The sequence below is a fragment of the Varanus komodoensis genome, unplaced genomic scaffold, assembly GCF_004798865.1.
Source record: "Varanus komodoensis strain SLA01 unplaced genomic scaffold, ASM479886v1 scaffold56, whole genome shotgun sequence".
In the NCBI taxonomy this organism is placed as follows: Eukaryota; Metazoa; Chordata; class Lepidosauria; order Squamata; family Varanidae; genus Varanus; species Varanus komodoensis.
This window is the reverse complement of record NW_025336169.1, coordinates 2,262,874-2,283,973: the sequence shown is the minus strand read 5'-3', so window position 1 is coordinate 2,283,973 and position 21,100 is coordinate 2,262,874. Positions and strand designations below refer to the sequence as shown.

Here is a 21,100-nt window from a genome sequence, read left to right as displayed (position 1 = left end):
ATGGCTTGGGCACCTTGCAAAAGGAGGACAAAAGGCAAGAATCATCATCATCATCATCATCATCATCATCATGCTTCTGCTGGTAGGGATTAGTTCATTCCATGTTCTCTGCAGAAAATGCTCAGTACACACCTTAAATATGAATAGCAGTTCCCTGTTGAAAGGGCCTTTTGTGTTATAGGCCCTTTGGAGAGAAAAAGCATTATACGAAAGTAAAAGACCTCTATCTTCAGATCCATCTTTACTCCCAAGTTGTACTATGGGACAGACATTTAAGAAGAAAAAAAACATGTTCCCATTTGACTCCACTGGGACGCTTGCCTGGCACTGGTGCTTTTCCCAGCAGCAGGCAAAAACCTTCTCCCTTTCCCAGGAATTTTAGTTGCAGTCTGTTTTAAATTCTGTATTATATTTTAAAACTTTGCACTACTGTTATGTTTACTCTAATTCTCACTATATTAGGGAGTTTCAGCTATTTGGGCAATATAAAAATGTAACCAATGAACAGGTTTCTACAGTACTAGCATGTATTATTCTTAGATCAGTTTAAACCATGTGCACAGGGAAAGGTACCGAGAAGACTGTGACAGAAACCCGCATTCCAAGCCTCCCCACCACTGCGCAGAATCCCTGTTCCAAAGAAAAGGGAGTTCTTGCTAAACTGGCTCAGCAACTAAACTGCATTAATCACATCATGTAGGAGAGATACCTATCAGCCCAATGCCACATGCTCACTTCAAAAGAAAGCACGTGAATCGGGCAATCTTGTGCCTCGGAAAGGAAATGCCTTTCATAGCAGGAAAGGAACTGCAATGTTCAGTACTCACATCCACGCTTGCGGCCGACTCCTGGATCCCACCGGGCTGTCCTCTGCCATCCCAGTGGTGGGACTCTGGGATCTTGGAATTCCACAGCCGGGCATTGGCTTCCCCAAGCAGCAACCAGGCTATGGCGAACACCCGGAGAGTCTGCATTGTGCCCGGCCACGAAATCCACCTCCAAGCAGAGAGGCCGGCCACTGAAATAGGATGCTGGCCAGTCACGGCATCGCTTGTGTGGGAGCAGGAGAAGCCCCCTATTCCAACCACCAGGAAATTTCGCAAATTTCAGCCGTTGGTGGAAATGGGGAAGCGGTCTCTGTTTAGCAGAAAGGTGGAGAATTCTTCGCAACAGCTTCCCTAGATAAATTGCTCAAACCTGCAGAGTGGCCAAAAGGAAAACATCAGGATTGTAAGGTTGAAAAGAAAAAAGAAAAGAGAACAGGTACCAGTGTATCAGCTCAATTAAAAATCATGGCAATTAATCTGGAGAAAGGTCATTCTAAACAGAGAAGCTTGGCTAACAGGCCAAAAAGCAGAGCTCTTTCTTGAAAGGAAGATCCAATTTCCCCCAACCCCCAAACATTTTAATACTTAAATATGAATTAATTAATAACATTGGATGCTGATGGCCCTGTTCCTCTTTTCCCGATCACTGCCACTGTTCAAGTAAACATTGAGCTCCGTTTTAAGTGGTACTGTAACAAGCTGGGTGATGGGCTACAATTCCCATTTCCCTGACTCACTGAAGCTGAAGGGAGCTGGAATCCAACAAACTCTGATGAAGAAAGGCCCCGGTTGTATCCCTGGCTTAATGGCTCTAGAAATACTAATGCTTCTGAATTTGCAATTTTGCCAAGGGCAGTATTGTTTTTGAATTATTGCAAAGGACCCATGATGATCCTCAAGTCTCCTTGGAAAGAAAATGCCATTTCGGGAAAGGGTATCTGTTGTTGCACTATCCCCCACCCCCACAATAATCCAGCGTCACGTCTACAGACACCTCCCATGGCATCCACCAGACTCCAGGCCGGTCCTACTTTTTGCCTGATTTCCTAACTAAAATAATTAAGACACGGGCGTGCCATAGATGGAAGGGTTGACTTTCAGTGTCATCTTTATCTGGGTTCAAGAGCGGTTTTGCATTTTGGAGCTCAGACCCCACTTCTGCCTTGCATTTCAGTGCTGGGACAAGTCACTTGCCTTTTAGCCTCACCAATTTGCCTTCGGGAACATGAACGGCTTTGTGAAAGACCTTTTTATGAATGGGCAAAGCACACAGTCGCCCCCATGTCAATCATTTTGAGAGAACGCCCTTGACCCATTCTCAAAATTCCCCAATGTGCCAAAAATGTTGCGGACCCTGCCTTCCACTTCAGTACAATCTGTTTATCTGTAAAAGATACCACTATTACGGAACACACAAAAGCCTTCTGCGACTTCCTTCTAAAGCAAAGACACCAAGTAAAAATGCATCTCGAAGACATGGATGCCCATATAAGAGGGGTAACAGCAACCTCTTTTTCTACTCCATGTTTTTACAAACACTGAGCAAGACTAAAAGCAACCCTAGCAAGATTAAACCTTGTTAAAATCTTTGCCCACATCTGTGTGCAGTTTTTCTGACCTTTTGGGGAGCAGTATTCCTTATCAAGTCCATATAGTCAAAAGATATGGGTTTTCCCAGTTGCAATGTATGGCTGTGAAAGCTGGACCATAAGGAAGGCTGAGCGCCGAAGAACTGAGGCTTTTGCATGGTGGTGCTGGCGGAGACTCCCTTGGTTTGTGCAGTTCTCTGAATTTTGCACCACAATTCTTGGCTAGAAAGCATGCCAAGCTGCATGTAATCAGAAGTATAGAATGAGAACCAAAAAATCAGTGCTCATGTTTTTGCTCAAGAGAAAAACAGGTTTTTGTGCATGTTTAAAATCGGAGCTTGACACAGAAATGGCAGGCTGGCTGGGAGGGATTTGGAACCAAGTTTTGGGCACTTAGCCAAGACTGGAAATGGGTCCATCCACCGCAACTTAAAAAAAAAATATTACTGGAAAGAGGAAGGTGGATTGAGGAGCTGACAGACTGAAGGAAAAGACTCTCAGATTCCTTCGCTTTATCTTGGGACCTGTGGGCTGAATAAACAGAGTAACTGATAACGCTTTCTTTTCTGTTTTTCTTAGGAGTACTTCCAGAGATTATAGGTGTTGCTCTGGCAGGAATCTCTGACTTTGCCATTTCTGGCTGTTTTTTTCCTGGCTGGTTTCAGGTTTCATGCTTATTTGGCCTTTGCTAGGGAAGGGACTCCCCAGCTGCAGGAGGAAGACACTATTTTTAGCGTCTCCACAGTTCACTATGTTAAATGTCACCACAAGGCCCATGAGCTGAGCAATGGACAAGCACTATTTTTGGAGAAGAGATGGCTCATCTTTTCTGTCAATCCCTTCCCTTCTTCCCCACTCAAAAAATGGGGGGCGGGGTTGATAAGGAATGTTGTTGTCCTTTAGTCACAAAGTCTTGCCTGACCCTTCACAATCCCATGGGCAACATTCCTGCAGGCTCTCCTGTCCTCCACCATCCCTCGGAGTCCACCCAAGCCCACACCGACCACCCCAGAGACACCATCCAGCCACCTCAACCTCTGCCGTCCCCTTCTCCTTTCACCTTCAATCATTCCCAGCATCAAGGTCTTCTCCAGTGGTCTCCTCCAGAGGTCCAAAGTATTTGAGTCTCATCTTCAGTATCTGACCTTCTAAAGAACAGTCAGGGTTGATTCCCTTTAAGACTGTCTGATTCGATTTCTTTGCAGAAATCTGCCCCATCAGGGAAGTAAAGCGAACTGCACCATGGTGACTTTAGGCATTCATGCAAACCTGGCAAGGTGAGTGACGGGAGTAACTTATAACCCACCCTGCAACGTATGGCTTATTTTAGGGTTCACGGGCGCTTTGGAAGTCACCCCAGTTTCTCTTCCGTCCTTAAATGCACAAACTTAGCCCACATCTTCAAAATCCTCCAATAGATTTCCTCTGCCCTTATAGAGGGAGGAATCTTTAAGCCAGATATCCTGTTGCCAGCAAGCTGAAAGTTTCTCATTGGTTATTTCTTAGAAGTTCACTTTGAGAAGTCAGCTTAGCTTAAAAATCCAAGTGCCCTTTGCTCCTAAAAGCCTAAGTACACCTTCGCCTCATCCTATATTAATTGATGCCATGGTCTTATTGTTTTATAAAGTATTTTAATTATCTGTTGTTAGCTACCTAAAGATGCCAGAGCAAAACAGGTGGCATATATTTAAATAAATAAAAATAAAAAAATATTTTGACCTGTGTACACTACTAATAATTGTGTGCAGTAATAAGCATATTTAACAAGTAATAATCTCTCACCTGTAGCTCTCTCAGATGCTTGACCAGAATACCCAACATTAATTTTATTTCTTTTTATTTTTTGCAACGCCTTAGGCCTACTTCTCCTGTGGATATTGCTCAGCTCAGGAATCCCACATCAAGAGGCTTAGAATTTCAAACCATTTCCTGGAGTTAACCTAAAAAGAAGTTTTCGTAAACACTCATCTCCTGGCATGCTGGCTTCCCGGCTGCCTGTGACTTCCATTTCTGCAGATGAATTGCACTTTAGATGGAAAGTGTTGGCTTTATTTTATTTAATTTGGAAGCAGAGAATCTTTGCAAATATTTACAGTGATTTCTCCTGTTGCTGTTAAACATCTACTCTCTGGATCTCTTCATCTGAAATTGTCTGCTGTTCTTCATTTGGAATTCCCATGCAAGGCTCAAAATTTGGAATAAGAATCTTCTAAGGAACTCAATCATTCAAACATATGAATTTCCCTAAGGTTTTTACTTCTAGGAAATCGGAGCTGCTGAACAAGTTGAATTAGTGCAGGGAATATTTGAGTCGGTGGGGATGCCAAATGAAGGGCACATGCCCCCCACCCCACCAGCCACTTTGTGTAAAATAAGGAGTAAAATTTTTTTTTTTCCCTTAAGAAAAAACAGTAGCTTTAGTTGGTTAAATTAAAGGCTCTTTTTTGATTTGCCTATCTCTATACTAGCTAGCAAGACATACTAAAAAAATAAACTCATTCAGATATAGCATAAAGCACACTGCATTAAACTCCTATCAATAATACTTAGCAACACGGATCAGAGCTGAAAAAATGAGAGTGGAAGCTAATCAGGAGCAGCCAAGGGTCCTCCCAGAAAATGGCCAGTCTGACCGTGCTTCTACAGGCCAATGAAAAGGAGAGAGCAATTCGGGGTCTGAGGGGCCACCACCAAAGAGCCACCTGCCAGACCTCTCCCCTTCTGGCTGCAGGCTGGGGAGCTGCACTTGGGAGCATTCCCACAATGCCCTGAAGCACTGAACCGAGCCTCCCTCTGGGGCAACTTTCCAGACACACCTCTGACTTGTGTACTTAGCAGGGTGCGCACACCCATGATCACACCCCCAAGAACAGGACTACACAGGAAGGGAAGGGGTTAAGCATTTGCTGAGAATTCCTCCCTCCAAGGCAGTTATCAACACAGTATCTGGGAGCGTCAACATGAAGCAACTGCAACATCAGATGGCGAACGGTATGTGTCCTAGTATGTGTCAGGGAGCAAGAAGGGTTAAATTCTCCATCTCCCACAAGCCAATCCTGATCAAAGGAACTGCAATTAGCATGGAGTAAAACAAAAGTCTGACATAATAAAGCACAGACACATTGAACTGTTTGAAGTTGACCTCCCCATGTGCTGTTTCCACCTGGATCATGCGGATTCCTTTAGGTCACTAATTTGTTAAATTTATTGATGCACCATCTTAATGTCACAGCATGACTGAAGGTAATAATCTTTAGCATTCAATCAAGCCCTAGCTGAGATCCAAGTGCCCAATCGCTCACCTTAGCACACAGACTCAAAATGCGAAAGCATCATGGCTCGAGCTCTTTTCTGAATCTTTGGTTCTGGCACGTGGAATTCCCTTTTCGAGACCTGCATGGCCAAAATAAGAAAAGCAAATGCTTAATTTCTGGTAGAATTTTTTCAGTCACAAGATTCCAAACTGGAAGTGAAGACATTTCATTTCTCAATGCTCAAGCACCAAAAATATTCAGAAGGAAAATTACAATATATCACTCGGGCAAAATGTTAAAACTGATGACTTGGGAGATCCGAGTTGGGAGTCGCCACTCAGCCGTGCCGTGACTTGGGGCCAGTCACCGATTCTCAGCCACACCACGACCTATCCTACCTCACAGAGTTGCGGTGGAGATAAAATGGAAAGGAAGGCCATCTGTGGTTCCTTGCCAGAAAAAAGGCAGGACAGCAATACATTAAATAACTCTGACCTCCTACTGAAAGAATGAATGAATAAATTTTGCATCCTACTAGTACATTCATCATCCCAAATTCAACAGGTGCCTCTCAGCGACCCAAAGACGATATGATGAAAAATAGCTTTTCCTTTGTCTCTCCCATCTCTGCACTGAAAAGTATTCTCTGCCTGCACACGGAGACAATCAGTGCCCTTAGATCAAAGGTGGGCAGAAAACTGATGAGGATTTGCAGTTCTACGAGTTTGACTCCCAAAAATTTAGCAACAGTATGCAAAACTGAAAGCAGCAAAAGCCAAGACTGCGCGACACATTGGCCTGGTTCCCACAATCACCACAGTCTCCTGCCGCTGGTTTAATTTGCAACAGGTTATTCTGAATATGTAAACAGTAGCTTCTTGTGTCATGGGAACATAACAGGGCTATTTAACCTGCTGCTATTCTTTATTGCCATAATGTTGACTCTTAGTTTTAGCAGTGCAGCTATTCAGCTTTGCTCTGGTTTGTTACTTGGGCAGTGCTTTCATGAAGTTTTTCCTATCACACAGTGTTTAAGCCAGATTTTAGTTTACAGTTTGCATATCTTTTTATTAAAGCACAACACCCTGTGCTTTAAACTATACTATACAAAGTAGTTTAAACAACAACAAAATAAATATCTGTGTCCTTCCAGGAATTTTAAAAACTATTTACAATGTTCAATGATCCTTGCAGGTGAAAAGACAGGACATAAATATTGCAATAAATAACAAGGTTGTTTATTAAGTTTTAACTAAAATAAACACCACTACCATGACTGACAGGACTGGGGAGGAGCACTGTTGAAAGCTGGTTAAGGTTCATGGGAGTTGTAGTCCAGCATACTGGGGGACCATCAGGTTGTTGGGAGAAAACTTATCTAGGAGAACCTCACAAAAGAGGCAGAGACAATGAAGACTGTGTGTGCAGTTCTCCCTTTGAAAGTGTTTGGTTTAGGGGTGTGGACATTCACAACTGGCTGTTTGAGAAATGAAATATTACAGGAATTACATTCCTTTTGTCATCTGTAACTTTTAAATTGCCGCAAGCACAAACTTCTGCGGGATTTTCACTTCATCTGAACTATAAACCCAGAGTATGGCCTTTGAGCACATGCAATTTACTTGGGATATTTTCGTTTATTCGACTGCCACAGTCCACTAATTGGAGGCTCTGTGTACAGTGGAGACCCGCTTCTGAGTTGCTATAGATCAGGGATTCTGGCAGGAGCTTCCAAAGCAGCTACCGAGCTGCACGAGCGTGCCGTACCAAGGGAGAACCCGATGAATGCGAGCCAAGAAAGACATGGGCAGGGGTTATCTAGCTTCATGTTCCTTTCTAGCGTAAAAGCATTGGGGTCAGAAGTCCTTGCCAGTGTGTTGCAAATCACTCAGAACACAGAGCTATAAAACAACTTTTTTTCTGGCTTTTGCAAAAAAAAGAAAAAAACAGGCAAGTCAAGAAAATAGTTGGCCACTAAAAAACTTAGGTAATCTTTTAGGCCACCAGCAGGTTAGTGCAAATGAGAGAAAACTGCAACACAAAGATTTGTAGACGATAGGATAACCCCTATTCAGGGTTGAATATGGTTGAGCTAGGGGCTGATAATGAAACATGAGCTATTGTGCTGTTTGAACCCAGCAGCACCAACAGCCTATGGCTTGTTAGCTACAAACCATGGGTTGTTGCTGGGTTCCAAAATGTGGGTTGTAGCCCATGGATTGCTATCTCACCTGGGTTCAGCTGACACGATACTGTGAGACAACAACCACCCACACACAACCCATGATCAACCCTTGAGCAGACAATTCCTCAGTGCAGGTTTATGGAATGGACAACCACCCGATCAGGTGATGAAGGGATGGTTGCAATTAGCTATTATAAAATTACCGGGAGCCAGGCATCCTCGCTGATCTACTGCAATCCTCTACGAATCTATCAGCAGCCCTTGATCCAGCTTCTGCCTGTGCCCATTATAAAGACGCCACATCTTTGCTCAAGCTAGGCAAAAGCTCAGCAAACGAAGAAAAACGTTGGCGAAGGGTAAAGCTTATATAACCCTTGACACCACCAGTGGGTTGGCACAAACGGAAAACGACACCCCCACAAAGATGTAGGGACAGCAATCCATTTTTCAACAACACGGGCTCCCACGGGACCAAGGGAGAATGCATTGCCTTCATACCATTCAGTGCATTTATGGAGGAACAAGGACAAAATACCAGGACCATAAATACCATAAATGCATTAGCTGAAACAGCTGGAGGTGGGGCAGGGTAGAGTAGGCTCTATCAGTGAAATCCATGCCGCAATCTGCTTGCAGGGCATCAGCTGAAGGGCTGTGCTGCGACAACCTTGCTGAAGCTAAGCAGGATGGGGTCCAGTCACTGCCTGGATGGGAGCCCTCTTGGGAACATGAGCCTTGCGGCCATGCCCTGTTTGAATCCTGGTATTTCCAGGCAGGAGAAGCAGGTAGCAGATGATGTGGAAGAACTTTAAGACTCTGGACAGCTGCTAACAGTCAGAAAACACAAGCGGCAGCAAGGCAAAGTGGTTAAGAGTGCAGGATTAGGACTCCAGCGATCTGGGTTCGAGTCCCCATTCAGCCATGGAGCTCACCGGCTGACTTTGGGCCAGTCACAGCCTCACCTACCTCACAGGGTTGTTGTCAGGATAAGATTGAGAGGAGAAATATGTAAGCCGATTTGAGTTCTTGGAGGGAAAAAGGGGGGATAGAAATATAACAAATAAAAATACGAGAAGTGGCCCTCTTTGGGTGGCCACTGCACACAATCCGGCAACCTTTATGATGCGCCAGGACCCGTTCTGTAAAAGCACCATGCTCGATAGGCAAGTCTAATCCAACAACCCCGTGGAATCTTCAAAGCTGGCCAATTTATTCAGGCATGAGGTTTGATGGACACGGTGGGTACAACACAGGGACGGATGCTGAAGCCCAGGCACTCACCTGCCCCTGCACCCACAGAGTCCAAAAATTCAGTCCCCTTGAGTCGTATCAAGAAACCAGGTTTGCATTTTCAGCTCTACCACAAGCAGGAATTCTGCTTAGCGCCCGACTCTTGGCTGCCTGTTCCAGACTAATCCAGCCTCTCAGACACACTCAGCTTTGCGTTAAAGCAAACAACACATTCTTGCTGGGAAAGTGCATCTTTTCCTGCTGCTACTGGGAAGACTGCAGCTAAGCTCGGAGGGAAACCGAGGGCGAATGCAGACTGGTGCTCTGGCCCTGTGAAACCACTGCACCACAGCTGTTATTCCAGAATACACTCCATGGCTAGCTTAGGCCTCTGGCCTGATGCAGCGAAAGCCAGTTCCCTGGTTTGCCCTCCTTTTCCAGTAGCACAATTAAGGCACATCTCTGTGGCCAAAGTCCAAGGGACCCTGCAGTGCCCCCCCACAACACAATGAACACAAGGAAAGCAGCAAGTGCAGAACTGAGTCCCCTTTAGCCCTGATGGAGGCTGCATTTAAGAGTTACGGAAACGCAAACCTGTGCATGCTCCGAGGTGTTTGAAAAATCAGGGTCAACAAGCAGTTGCACTGCTATTTTTCTGCCTGTCAGGACCACAGAAGCAGGTGTACAGCACGGAGCAGCAAGGAAAGGGGAAGAGAGAGGTTTGTTATGTGCTTACCAGGCCATCTCAAGAAAGGGTTCTAAGTTTATTTTTGTAAGTATACCATGCTTGCATCTTACAAGGCACCCAAGGTGGTTTATGGGATCCCCTGTTCCTGCCCATTTTATGTCCACCACAACCTTGTGAGGTAGGTCAGGAGGAGAGCTGGTGACCGACCAGTGAGACCCATGACCATGCATGGACCCTCAGCTCTGGAATCCTAGTTGTGCCACCTAAGTACGGTGGGCATTTGCTATTTATAACCTACCCCATTTTCAGTTCCCAAGGAACCCAAAGCAGCTTACACGGCCCCCTTCCTTGCCATTTTATCTTCACAGCAACCCTGCGAGGTAGACTAGCCTAAGCGTCAGTGGCAGGCTCAGAGTCACCCACCGAACATCCTGGGGACTAGCACCCGGATCTCGACCCGTGAGCTTCATGAGGACTAGCACCCGGCTCAGGCTGGAAGCCGCCCTCCCCTCCTGCTGCTGCTGCTGCTGCTGCTGCTGGCCAGCCCGGCTCGCGCGCGCCCCGATCTCCCCTCCCAAAAGCAACGCGGGAACGGCGACGCGCCACGGCAGCGGTTGCCCAAGCCGCGCCCGGGCCGCCGCTGCGCCCTCCTCCGTGCCCAGCGCCGGCCGCGGACAGCCCGCCCCGGCCCTCGCTCCCCTGCGCCGCGTGAAGGGGCAGCGCCGGCAGCCTCTAAGCGCCCCCCGGGGCAGCCCTCCAGCCCCTGGCGCGCCGGCTGGGAACCGCGCTCCGGCACCGCGCGCCCCGCCGGGCCACGGCAGAAGTGGCGGGGCACGCTTGCTCTCACCTCGCACAAGGGCGCAACCGTACTCCTGCCGCGACGAGAGGGGGCGAGAAAGTGTCCTACAGTTCCCAGCAGTCCCCAGCCAGCTGTGCTGGTCCGGGGAATGCTGGGAGTTGTAGGAGTCTCCCAGCCCTGCCCAGGATTGCATTTTAAGATAATTTCAAAAGCCCTGCAACATCCAACATGCCTTCGCTAGCCCTGATGCACCTAGGACACAATTTCTCTGCAGAAAAGGGGCCATAGAAATTGTTGAGGGTTTAAAGTTGTCTTTAGATGCATGTGTATGTGTAAACAGCTTTGAACTACCCAGAGCATTTCAGCTATTGGGCAGTAAACAGTAATAAAGCAAATATAAAGCAAGGCGCACTTCTAGTCATGTTTACTCAGAAGTGCATCCTATTGCATTCAATGGAGCTTACTCCCAGGAAAACCAGCGCAAAATTGGAGGCTGAGGGTGCAGTCCTGGGCAGACCAAAACTGTCCTACAACTCTCCTGCAAGAGGATGCTGGGAGTTGTAGGAATTTCACCCTTCAAAGAACACCCGCCTCCATCCCCAGCTTAGGGAAAGGGAAAGGCATTTCAGGAAAGGTGTTCACCTAGCGTGTACTGGGGAGGAAAGCTTGCAATGGCTTAGCACCAGGATACCTGCAGGGCCACCTGCTCCTGTCACATATACCTAGAAGACCCCTAACATCAGGTTTGGGGGCTCTTCTGAAAGAGTCGGCCTCCAAGGAGATGAGGATGACAACTAGAAAAGGAACTTTCTCAGTGGTTGGACACCACCTATGGAATAGCCTCCAAGAGCAGTCTTTTTGGCACCAGGTAAAAACATTTTCCAGGCATTTTAATACTTGGTTTTAAATAATGTTATGTAATTTTAGAGTTATAAGTTATCATGCCATAACTCTCAGCTGTATATTGCATACTGTGGTATATTGTTTTATTGTTGTTACATTTCATTGTTATAGAGTTGTCATTTCAGGGGTATTCTGTAATTTTGTTGCTTCACTGTTAATCACCTAAAGAGTCCTACAGGACTAGAAGCGTGGAATACAGGTTTAATAAACAAACAGGGTTCCCTGATCAGATCAGGTCCCACCTTAAGTCTAAAGTTGTCCTTTCAGTGTCGGGCTTTCAGCAGCCAAGTAATGGCAAAGCATTCATTCATACTGAATGACAATTCATATTGTCCTGACACAGTATAGGACATACAGTTGTGTATAACATTCTGATTTGGGGAGAAAAAGTCCCAGGTGCTCGGACTTGAAGATCCTGTGGGTTTCAGTGGGGTTTTACCTTCAAGCCATCCCAAGATATTCCAATGTACTGGTGTATTTATTTTTATTCTGCCTCAACAACCAGCACATTCTGGCTAAGAGTCACAACACCATGCAAATGATCAGAAATACAGCGGTACCTCGGCTCACAAACTTAATCCGTTTCACGACTCTGACGGGGACCTAATTGGTCGTGAGCCAAGTCAAATTTCCCCATAAGGTTCAATGTAAATAAGGTTAATCTGTTCTGTAATATTTTTTTTTAAATCACAGGGCATCATTGCCATCTCCCCCCCCCACCCCACCTGCCCCGAGCACGACCTTGATCGTCACCCGATGCGGAGTTTGTGACCTGAGGATATATTTTTTAAAATTTCTGTTCACAACCGGATTTGGTCATGAACTGAGGTGTTCATGAGCCAAGGTACCAGTGTACAAGCCATGTCATACCTATTTAAAAGAATACAATACAACTCCCATCAACCAGAAGCTCTGGAGGAGTCCAAAACATCTGCAGAGTTTACTTACTGTACTTTTGCCTCCATCCCTTGAACATTAACAGTGATCCCAGGCCAGCTTTTGGCAAAAACGGAACTCAAACACAGTGCAAGCTGAATAAGTAAACGGACTTCTCAGGATGACCAAGCAAAGCCTTCTAGAAGTGGAGGCTGAACATCTCCCTGTGTCTGCAAAACAGGCATGGCTGGTTTCAGTGAGGGCTGGGTGCTCCCGATGAGTAATCATATGCAAATTCAGGCTACCACCCGGCAAACCCTTGAGCAAGTTCTATGTTTCTCCCCGTTGTTGGGAAAATTCAGATAAATCCTGGTAGAAAAAGGTTGCTTATATGTGCCTTTGTCTTATAAAATCAAATCTACACCCCTTTCTCAGAAAGCACCAGATTTCCAAGCCGGGTCACTGTTTGGCATGTGCTGTTACTTTAAGACGTGGGAACTCGGAGCTTGCCCAAGCTGCCAGGGCTATTCTTTGCTGAACAGCAAGAGCCAATAAGGCTGCCAGATTAACAGCACTGCAGTCTCCCTCATTTGCAAGCCAAGACTCTCAATCTCTGTGCTTCAGTGATCGTTATGTTAATATCCTGCAATCAATGCCATTGTATGGCGCCCCCTCTGCAGACCCCTCACCTTCTTCTGACTGTGATCCCCTTATTTCATCATCAACTGCCCAGCTGCTGGGCCCATGTGACCCAGAATCTATAAAACACTCTTTGTATGTTCTAAAAGCTAGTAGTTGGTGGTGCAGACCAGTACCTGGTAGCTTGCTGCCTTAAGTAACTGCAGGGGGCCCGGGGGATCTCACCAATAAAAACACGCTGGGGTTCAAGGCCATTCAGTCTTCCCTGCGATGCCTGGTAATTCATTCTTACCACTGGTAAAGAGACTCTGCACCCTTCACTGTACATGCTAACCATTTAAGGAAGGGGAAACTGAGACCGAGAAAGGACAAGATCTACCTGAGCTTACAAGGCGCAACTAACAGAGATGGGCCTTGAATCCAAGCCTTCCTGGTTAAAATCCAAATTTCTATTGGATGAACCAAATTGTGTATTAAAGTTTGGGGGCATTTGTATTTTGTCTGTGAGTGCAATCACATATGTAGCTACTTAGAAGTGTTGGGAAAATTTGGATAAATCCTGGCAGAAAAATGTTGCTTCTATGTTATAAAATCAATCCTGCACTCCTTCTCAAAAGCACCAGCTTTCCAAGCTAAGTCACTGTTTAAAATGGCTTTCCTCCCCTGCTCCTTTCTCTCACCTTCAGCTGTAAGCTACAGTAGACAGGCCATTCAGTCCAAATATACATTATATACCTTCACAATGATTAAATAATCCATGTTGGAATTCACAGTTTACCGGGAAGTATCTTTTGCTAGCCCAGAGGGCTTCATGTGCCCTGGCCATACTCAGGGTCTGAGTCTAGATGAGCTTATGAGTTCAGGAATAGTTTCTCAGTAGCCTGAATTTACATGTCTAAGCAGACCTGGAGATGGGTTCAAGCTACTGAACTAAAGTGTCAATACAGGCAATTAGAAATATTGTAATCTCATTGTCACTGTATGATTGGCTGACCTTCCGTTATCTGTTCTGGATGTGATGACCTCAGAATCTTATTGCAATGTCTGCATTCTGTCATCAATTGCTCTGTACTTGTGTACCTGACCAGGAGCGTATAAAATACCCTGTAGTTGTATTGAAATGCAGCGAGTTTACCTCTGCCTGCACGGTAGTTCATTATCGTGAGTCTACCACGGGAACCTGAGCCAAACAATAAAGCCACAGATGGTCTGAACGCTTGATCTTTCCCACGAACCCGAGTTTGATTTCCTCCTCACGAATTGAAATTTCGGGATTCTGACAGAAGCAAGTCTTATTTCTCAGTGAGCAGGCAGCTACAGCAGTAATTCTACACAGAGCAGCATGGATTATCTGGGATAGGTTTTCTAGTGGGAACCTGAAAGCTTCCAATTTCACCATTTTAGTTTAATGCAAGAACATGTGACAAACATTAGTGCATTTAGGGTGCAACCCTACACACACTCAGCCAGAAAAGCTCCAGGGACTAACTTTTCTGCTTGCATAGGATTGCACTATTAATTGTGCACAAAATATCAGAATTGGTGCCCAGCTATATTATTGCTCTGGCCTAGATCGGACTTTTGACTATTCTGAGTACTTTGCTAACTAACTGCAGAACTGACAAATGCTTTCAACCCACTGCAAGGGCAAATGCTTGCTAATTACAAACGCCCACGTTCGTTTTTAAAAACCCTAATGCAAATGCATGGCCATGAGACTGTTGATGAAAGGATTCTTCTTCAGTGTTCTTTGGATTTCCAGGAGCACCCATAATTGTAAATGGTTTCAGCCTGAAAACCTCGACACACAGACACAGCCACCAAAATCAAAGGTCAGGTTTTAACAAGGAAGGGATTGCCCGGGAGCATCTCTCAAGAACCTTTGCTTCTGCCTTTACTATCTGAGAACACCAAAGTGCAGCTTTTCCCAAGCTAGTTGCTGTCCAGCTGAACGGGACTACAGAATCCATAATTGCACCAACATGTTGGCTGGGAATGATGGAAGCCACAATTCTAAACATCTGGACAGCACCATCTTACTGAATGCAGCCAAGGCATGCTAGGAAACATTCTCCACCTGTTGAATTTCAGCTCTGTCAGATTACAAGCTGTGGTTGGTGCAGTGTGGGGTGGAATTGAGTATTGCTAACTTGCTTTCATTTCTGTTTGTTGCTTTATATGCAGCATTTACAGTCAAGGGAGAAAACCTGTAGACTTTGTTGGATTCTGGGTCAAATCAGCCCCAGCCCTGATGGCCAAGGGTTGGGGAATGAGGCAAGCTGTTCAAATTTGTTGAAGATAAATCATTTGGCCTTGTAAGTTGGAGTTGGGAGACCATCTACTGTAGAGAAGGAAGGCAAGCATCCAACACAACCAGACTAAGCTCACCCAGCTGCTTTGAGGCTGGCTGAGCACAAGAGGGCCCTTAGCCTCACAGTCCCCAGCACCTGGTACTAGAAGAAGCATTGAGGCATGAGGACTAGCAACCATAATAACCTTCTCCTCCCTCAAGTTGTCCAGTTCTCTTGTAAAGCTATCCAAACTGCACCCTTATTAGCTTTTGCAGAACTGAATTCCATAAGTTACCTACATCTTCTGCCAAGAAGCATTTCCCTTGATCTGTACAGAATGTCCCACCAGTCAGTTTCATGGGATAACCCCACTGGACTCTGGTAGTACAAAAGCAGAAGAAAAATGCCTCCTTTCCACACAGCATGTGTTACCACCAACAAAATACCTGCAGCAAGGTTAGTAAAGAATCCTCAGTCAATCGGAAGGCTAGATTTGGGAACCAATGAGGTCCGGAGAGTGCTTTAAAGGAACCCAGGAGCAAAACAGGCCTCAGATGGACACTGTAAAATTAAGAGCATCCATTATATTGTGCAAAGTTGTTAAGTCACAATAGTGATTATACATCAAACTTTCGAAACCAACTGGGGCACTGCCAGGAGCACCTATTTCTATGGTGGTTGGAGCAGGATAGCTTTCCTTCCTCCCATGGCTACAGGAGTCTTAACAAGCTGGTCAAAACAACCTGCCTTCTTCTGGACTTGCACACGGTGGGCATGTCATGAGTGGAGCCTGCTGGATCCGGGGTCAGACTAGATGGCCCAGGAGACCCCTTCTGACTCGCTCTGTTTCTTTGTAGACTGCCCACTTGATTTCTGCACTGACTGTGGAACAGAAAGGAGCAAGGATTCTGTTCCCACTTGACCACCTACTCAGTCACCCCCGTGGAATTCAGTGGCCACGCATGTTGCTGAATGCAGGGACTGAGCGAGCCAAATGGGGGGCACCGCATGGCTGCTATTCATTTAAAAGCCTCCTGGACCCTGAATTTCGCTCACCTCGGCAGCTATACAACAGGCAAAGATTTCCTCATTTCCCAATGCCAAGGAAAGCTGAACCTGTTGGATGCCGCCTGCCCCCCCCGCCCCCCTAGTTAAACATACAAAACCTTGGACAGGAAACTGGATACTTAATATAATGTTGCATGTGATTTCTTCCATGGCAAGTTTGCATTATAGCCTGATCTGGTTTCTAGTCCCTTGCAGCTGTAAGAATTCAGGAAAGAGTATCCCCAAAAGACAGGCAAGAAAAGGAAGTAAAAACTGAACTATTCGTATAGGCTTTATGTGAAGGATGGAAGATTCCATCTTCCGCATAAGTATTTACTGACGACACTGAATTTGCCACCCGGCCCCTTTGTCCTGCAAGGAACCCAAAGCAGCTTACACAATCCTATTTTATCCTCACAACCACCCTGCAGAGTGGGTTCAGTAAGAGACATAAACTAGTCTGAAATCACCCATTGAGCTTCATGGTTAAGTGGAGACTAGAAATCAGATTTCCTGAGTGCCAGGGCAACATTCTAACCACTATACCACACTGCCCCCAACAGCATATAAACTAGATGCTGGTATAGACTGCTTTATTCCCGATGAGCTAGATTTCTAGGAGTGAAAATCTCTTTCTCACACAGTTTTGCAATCCTTCCCCAGCTGACTGAAGTGGCAGAGTCCAGAAATAGCTTTACCACTTCCATCTCATTTGAATTTCACATTTTCATTATCACAGTGACCGAAAAGCAGTTCTCCTTTCAGCATTTAGAGGTGGACTCGGGGGTGTCCTAGAATAGAGAAAAGCCCCGTCTTGGTCCCAAGTTAATCCAGAAGGAGCCTCAAGAGCTACTTCAGATCCTGGGGGGATGGATCTGAAACTTGCTTTCACCTGCTGTACCCCAGTTTTGGAGGCAAAGCCCACCAGATAGAGGGACCCCTTTTCAATGCTACATCCCTCCCCCTTAATAGTAGTTAGGAAAATGGAATATTCCACACTTACCTTGTCATTGCAACCTGTAGCTGACCCAAAGAGAGAGGGTGGTCTTCTGTCCCCCCACCCAGCCTATGGGCTTGATCCTTCCCTCGAATTGCGCTAGCCACGGCTGTCCTGCACCCGTCCCTGGCAGGATGAAAAACACCCTGGGAAAGCAGGCTGGCTTCCTTACCTGGCTGGTGACATAAGAGCCTGAACAGCTTAAAAGGTCAGTGCGGCACCTCGTTAAATTGTGCTCCAGAATCACATGCCTGAGCAGAGAGCAGCCACCGGGTTCACGCCGCCGCGGCCGGTTGCATCAGGGAGTTCAAGCAGTTCTGCTGAGGCAGACAAAGGCTTGTGCAGACGCAAGAGGAATGTCCACTCGCGCACTTTGGCAGGGTCCTTGGGGGCGGCTGTCCCTTGAAAGCCACATTGTTCACCTTGGGACATCGGTCAGGACACGCCTGGGCAGTGTCTTCTGCACGGACAGCGCTGCCTCCTGGGAAAGGGACCTCATTGTGTCACAAACAAGCTCCTGGCACTGATCAATGCTTTGCTGCTGTTGATCCGTCTGAACCGCTCTGCTTAGGGGCACGGATTCCAACAGCCCTGGCACCTGTGGACAACTGCCTGGGACCCCTGGGGTCGGCACCTTGCCTGCTTAATTCCCCCGGCACCTCGATGGTCATGTTTCTCTAGCACGCCACGGGGAGCTTACCTGGCTGCTCTAAACAGCATAGCTCTGCTTTTCATGCTGTTGACAAGTGCGATTGAGTTGCAAGCCATCACTGCTACCTGGGCTTGGACAACATGATAACCCATAGCAGCCCCCCACTTGGGGGTGCATATTCAGAAGGACCCCACCCCTTGCCACAACCTACCATAACTTACCACAGCCCATGGTAGGCTGCAGAGATGATGGGAACCCACCCACTGAAGGACACGACCAGCTAATGAGAAGGTAGATTCATGGGGGGGGGGGCTGCCAAAGGGCCCCCAACATTGCTCACTAATGTAGGACTGAGGCCAAGTTGAGTTTTTCAGATGGAATTAGACCGGATGCAAGGTCTAATTCCCAAATTATTTTTCCCAAAAGAGGTTTAGTGACAGGTCCAAGAGAAATGAGTAAGGGGTGGCAGTTCTCAAGCAATGAGAGGTTCAAAGCAAGCATCCTACCAGGGTGGGTCCCAATCCACCAAGCTGAGCCCTCTCCTTTTGCTCATGCCGAGCTTCCACCCTAGATGAGCAGGCCACTCCAGCTGTACATTGTTTACACAAGTGGGACACAGTGTTAAACCATCGCACCAACTTTTGACGTTTTAAGTAGGCTAGAAGGATGCAGTTGCCCAGAGACATGCGCAAGCTTTCTCCTAACTATCTCCTGAGAAGCTGCCACCAGTCGAAGGGGGAAAAGCTTGAGAAATCAGATTCAAGTGCAAGTTGCTCCTGAACTGGGGCTCTTGCAGGAATGAGGGCAATCATTCTGTGTGAAGCCATCCAGGATAACAAACCATGGTGAACAACTCACAGGTCATAAACCAACTTTCAGGGCCCAGGCCATGGGGCACAAGTCAAGGCAGATACACCAAGATCCAGTCAACAGGACCAAAGCGAAGACAGAATCTGAATACTGTCTAAAAGCCAATAGCAAGGTGAGTGGCAGAGTCCGATTCAAGGAACAGGCCAAGGTCAAGAACCAGAAACACTTAACAGAACAGAGCCATGGAGCAGCAAAGAACAGGCCAAAGTCAAGGAGCAGGAAATGAAGCAAGGCAGAGACCTGCAGCTGGGTGCCAAGCAGGCTTCCAAAGCAGCAAGAGTTACAGTTGGACCAAACAAACACCAGACTCCACTTCACCACACAAGAACATGTACACAACTAAAGCAGCCGCTGAAGCGGGAGCTAGCTCAAATAGCTTGTCCAGCAGGGGTCCCAGCTGGCACGAATCGGGAGGCTGAACACCCCAGCAGCGCCTGGGACTGGGGAGTAACTTCCCGCCTTGCTTTCCTGCCCCAGCAAGATGGGCCTTCCTATCCACTGCAGTGTGTCGCAGTTCCTGCAGCTCACCTGACCTTCACTAGAGCCAGTTCCTGGCTCACTGTCTTGTTCCACCTTGTCTATCGGTGCAGGACTCCTGCTTCCTGCTGTGTTTTTCAGTGCCTTTATCCTGCTGGACTTCCCCCGATCCAGTCCTTGCCTTGCTTGGTCGGCTGCTCTAGTGTGGCTGTTTTGCTTCAGGTACCAGCTCCCCGCTCTGTTTTTTCCTAGCCTTGGACCTTGGCTAGCTCACGATCATGGCTTGGCCTCGTTGTGATGCACATGCCTGGCCTCACCGTCTTCCTTGCCATGACTCTGCTTCTGACTCTAGTACTGGCCTTTGGACTGTGCTTGTGCCTTGCTTTGGCTCCTTTTGCCTGGAACGTCTGCCTCGACTCCTTCCACCTGCACCCCAAATCCTGTCAGAATGAAGCATGGATTAAGCAGGGGTCCTGCTAAGTTAACTCGGGGTTACTGCTCTGTTACTAATGCTGTGAAAGTTGGGGCTCAGCTCTCCCTAGACCCCATGGCCCACCAGCCCTTTCCCTCAGAAAAAAGTGTGCCTTTCGCACATCAGAGTTATTAAAGACACGGCCTCAAGGGGGGGGGGGGGCGGGTGGTTAACATTTATTTATTTTCTGCCATTTAACAGAGCAAGCAAAATTCAACTGTGGATCCTGCCCATGTGCTGAAATCGCCCCCCAGGCCTTGCTCTCAGTGCCTCCAACCCCCGGCCTGAGTGAGTATTCATGCGTGGGTCCATTTTGTGGCATTTCCCCAAATTGTGGCACATGGTCCCTAGAAAAATCAGCCTGATACTTATTGCTTCGCCTTTTTTGGTGCCAGGCAAACACTCCATAATATCATGTTTAACTGCCTTTTTTTTTTTTTTTTTTGTGTGATGCTTTTAGAACTTTTTTTTTTTTTTTTTTTTTTTTTTTTTTTTTTTTTTAGTGAGATGCTTTTAGAACTGTTCTTCATGTTTTAGTTTCTTGAATATTTCTCTTTAAAGAAATAAATCAAATTATTTTTCCTGTGCTTAGAATCTTTAAACAGTCTTTTATTGGGTTTTATCATTGGTTTATTTTTATTGATCAGTTTATTTTATAGATGAGAATTTCATCTGCAATGGTGACTCATATATGGAATAAATTCATGAATTTATTTTTCTCCTGCACCAAGTAGGGAGTGCTTAACTTGTGTGATATGTGACTGTTTTAAAAGCAGGGAAGTCCTATCAGAATCACAGAAGCAGTAAAGCTAACCACAACTGGAGTCCTTCCTACCAAAAACGATGAATAAAGGATAGGGGCATTATATTTTTTAAAAAAATGTATACAGGGTGTGGAAAGAAGTAAAATATGCATTCCCTTTGTTGCAGAAGTAGGACTCAAAAGTCACTGTGACTTGGTGAAACTAACCAGCAGTAATTCAGGAATGACAGAAGCAATTGTTAGCACTGAGGAATTACGTGTCACAAGATGTAGGGGGAGGCCATTAGGTTAGGCAGCTTTTAAAAAGGATTATTAGACAAGTTTCTAGAGAAATAGCCACTTCTCCCTCTAAAAGCAAACTCAGGTATCGAGTGCCAACAGGATTACAGCCAAAGCAATTGATTATAGCCATTGATTGAAGTTTGAACATGCTCTGTAATTGTACAAAATTAAAAGGCAATTGGAAAAATAAAAGTTCAAAAGCCAGAAGCTTTAATCTATTTGATTGTCTAAAGCAGGGGTGGGCAATTAATTTTCCTGT

General features: G+C 46.2%; 1 protein-coding gene across 1 annotated transcript in view; it reads right to left on the bottom strand.

Moving 5' to 3' along the window:
• SLC8B1 (solute carrier family 8 member B1) overlaps positions 1–17,430 on the bottom strand; it is a 42,053-nt gene extending 24,623 nt beyond the window's left edge. Inside the window, exons 1-5 of the mRNA XM_044449019.1 lie at positions 17,332–17,430; positions 15,728–15,842; positions 12,424–12,581; positions 5,719–5,809; positions 828–1,197 (exon numbers count right to left, since the gene is read on the bottom strand). Coding sequence (XP_044304954.1) covers positions 828–974 — 147 coding nt within the window. The 5' untranslated portion in view covers positions 975–1,197; positions 5,719–5,809; positions 12,424–12,581; positions 15,728–15,842; positions 17,332–17,430. The remainder of the gene's footprint in view (positions 1–827; positions 1,198–5,718; positions 5,810–12,423; positions 12,582–15,727; positions 15,843–17,331) is intronic.
• Between the last annotated feature and the right edge of the window lie 3,670 nt (positions 17,431–21,100).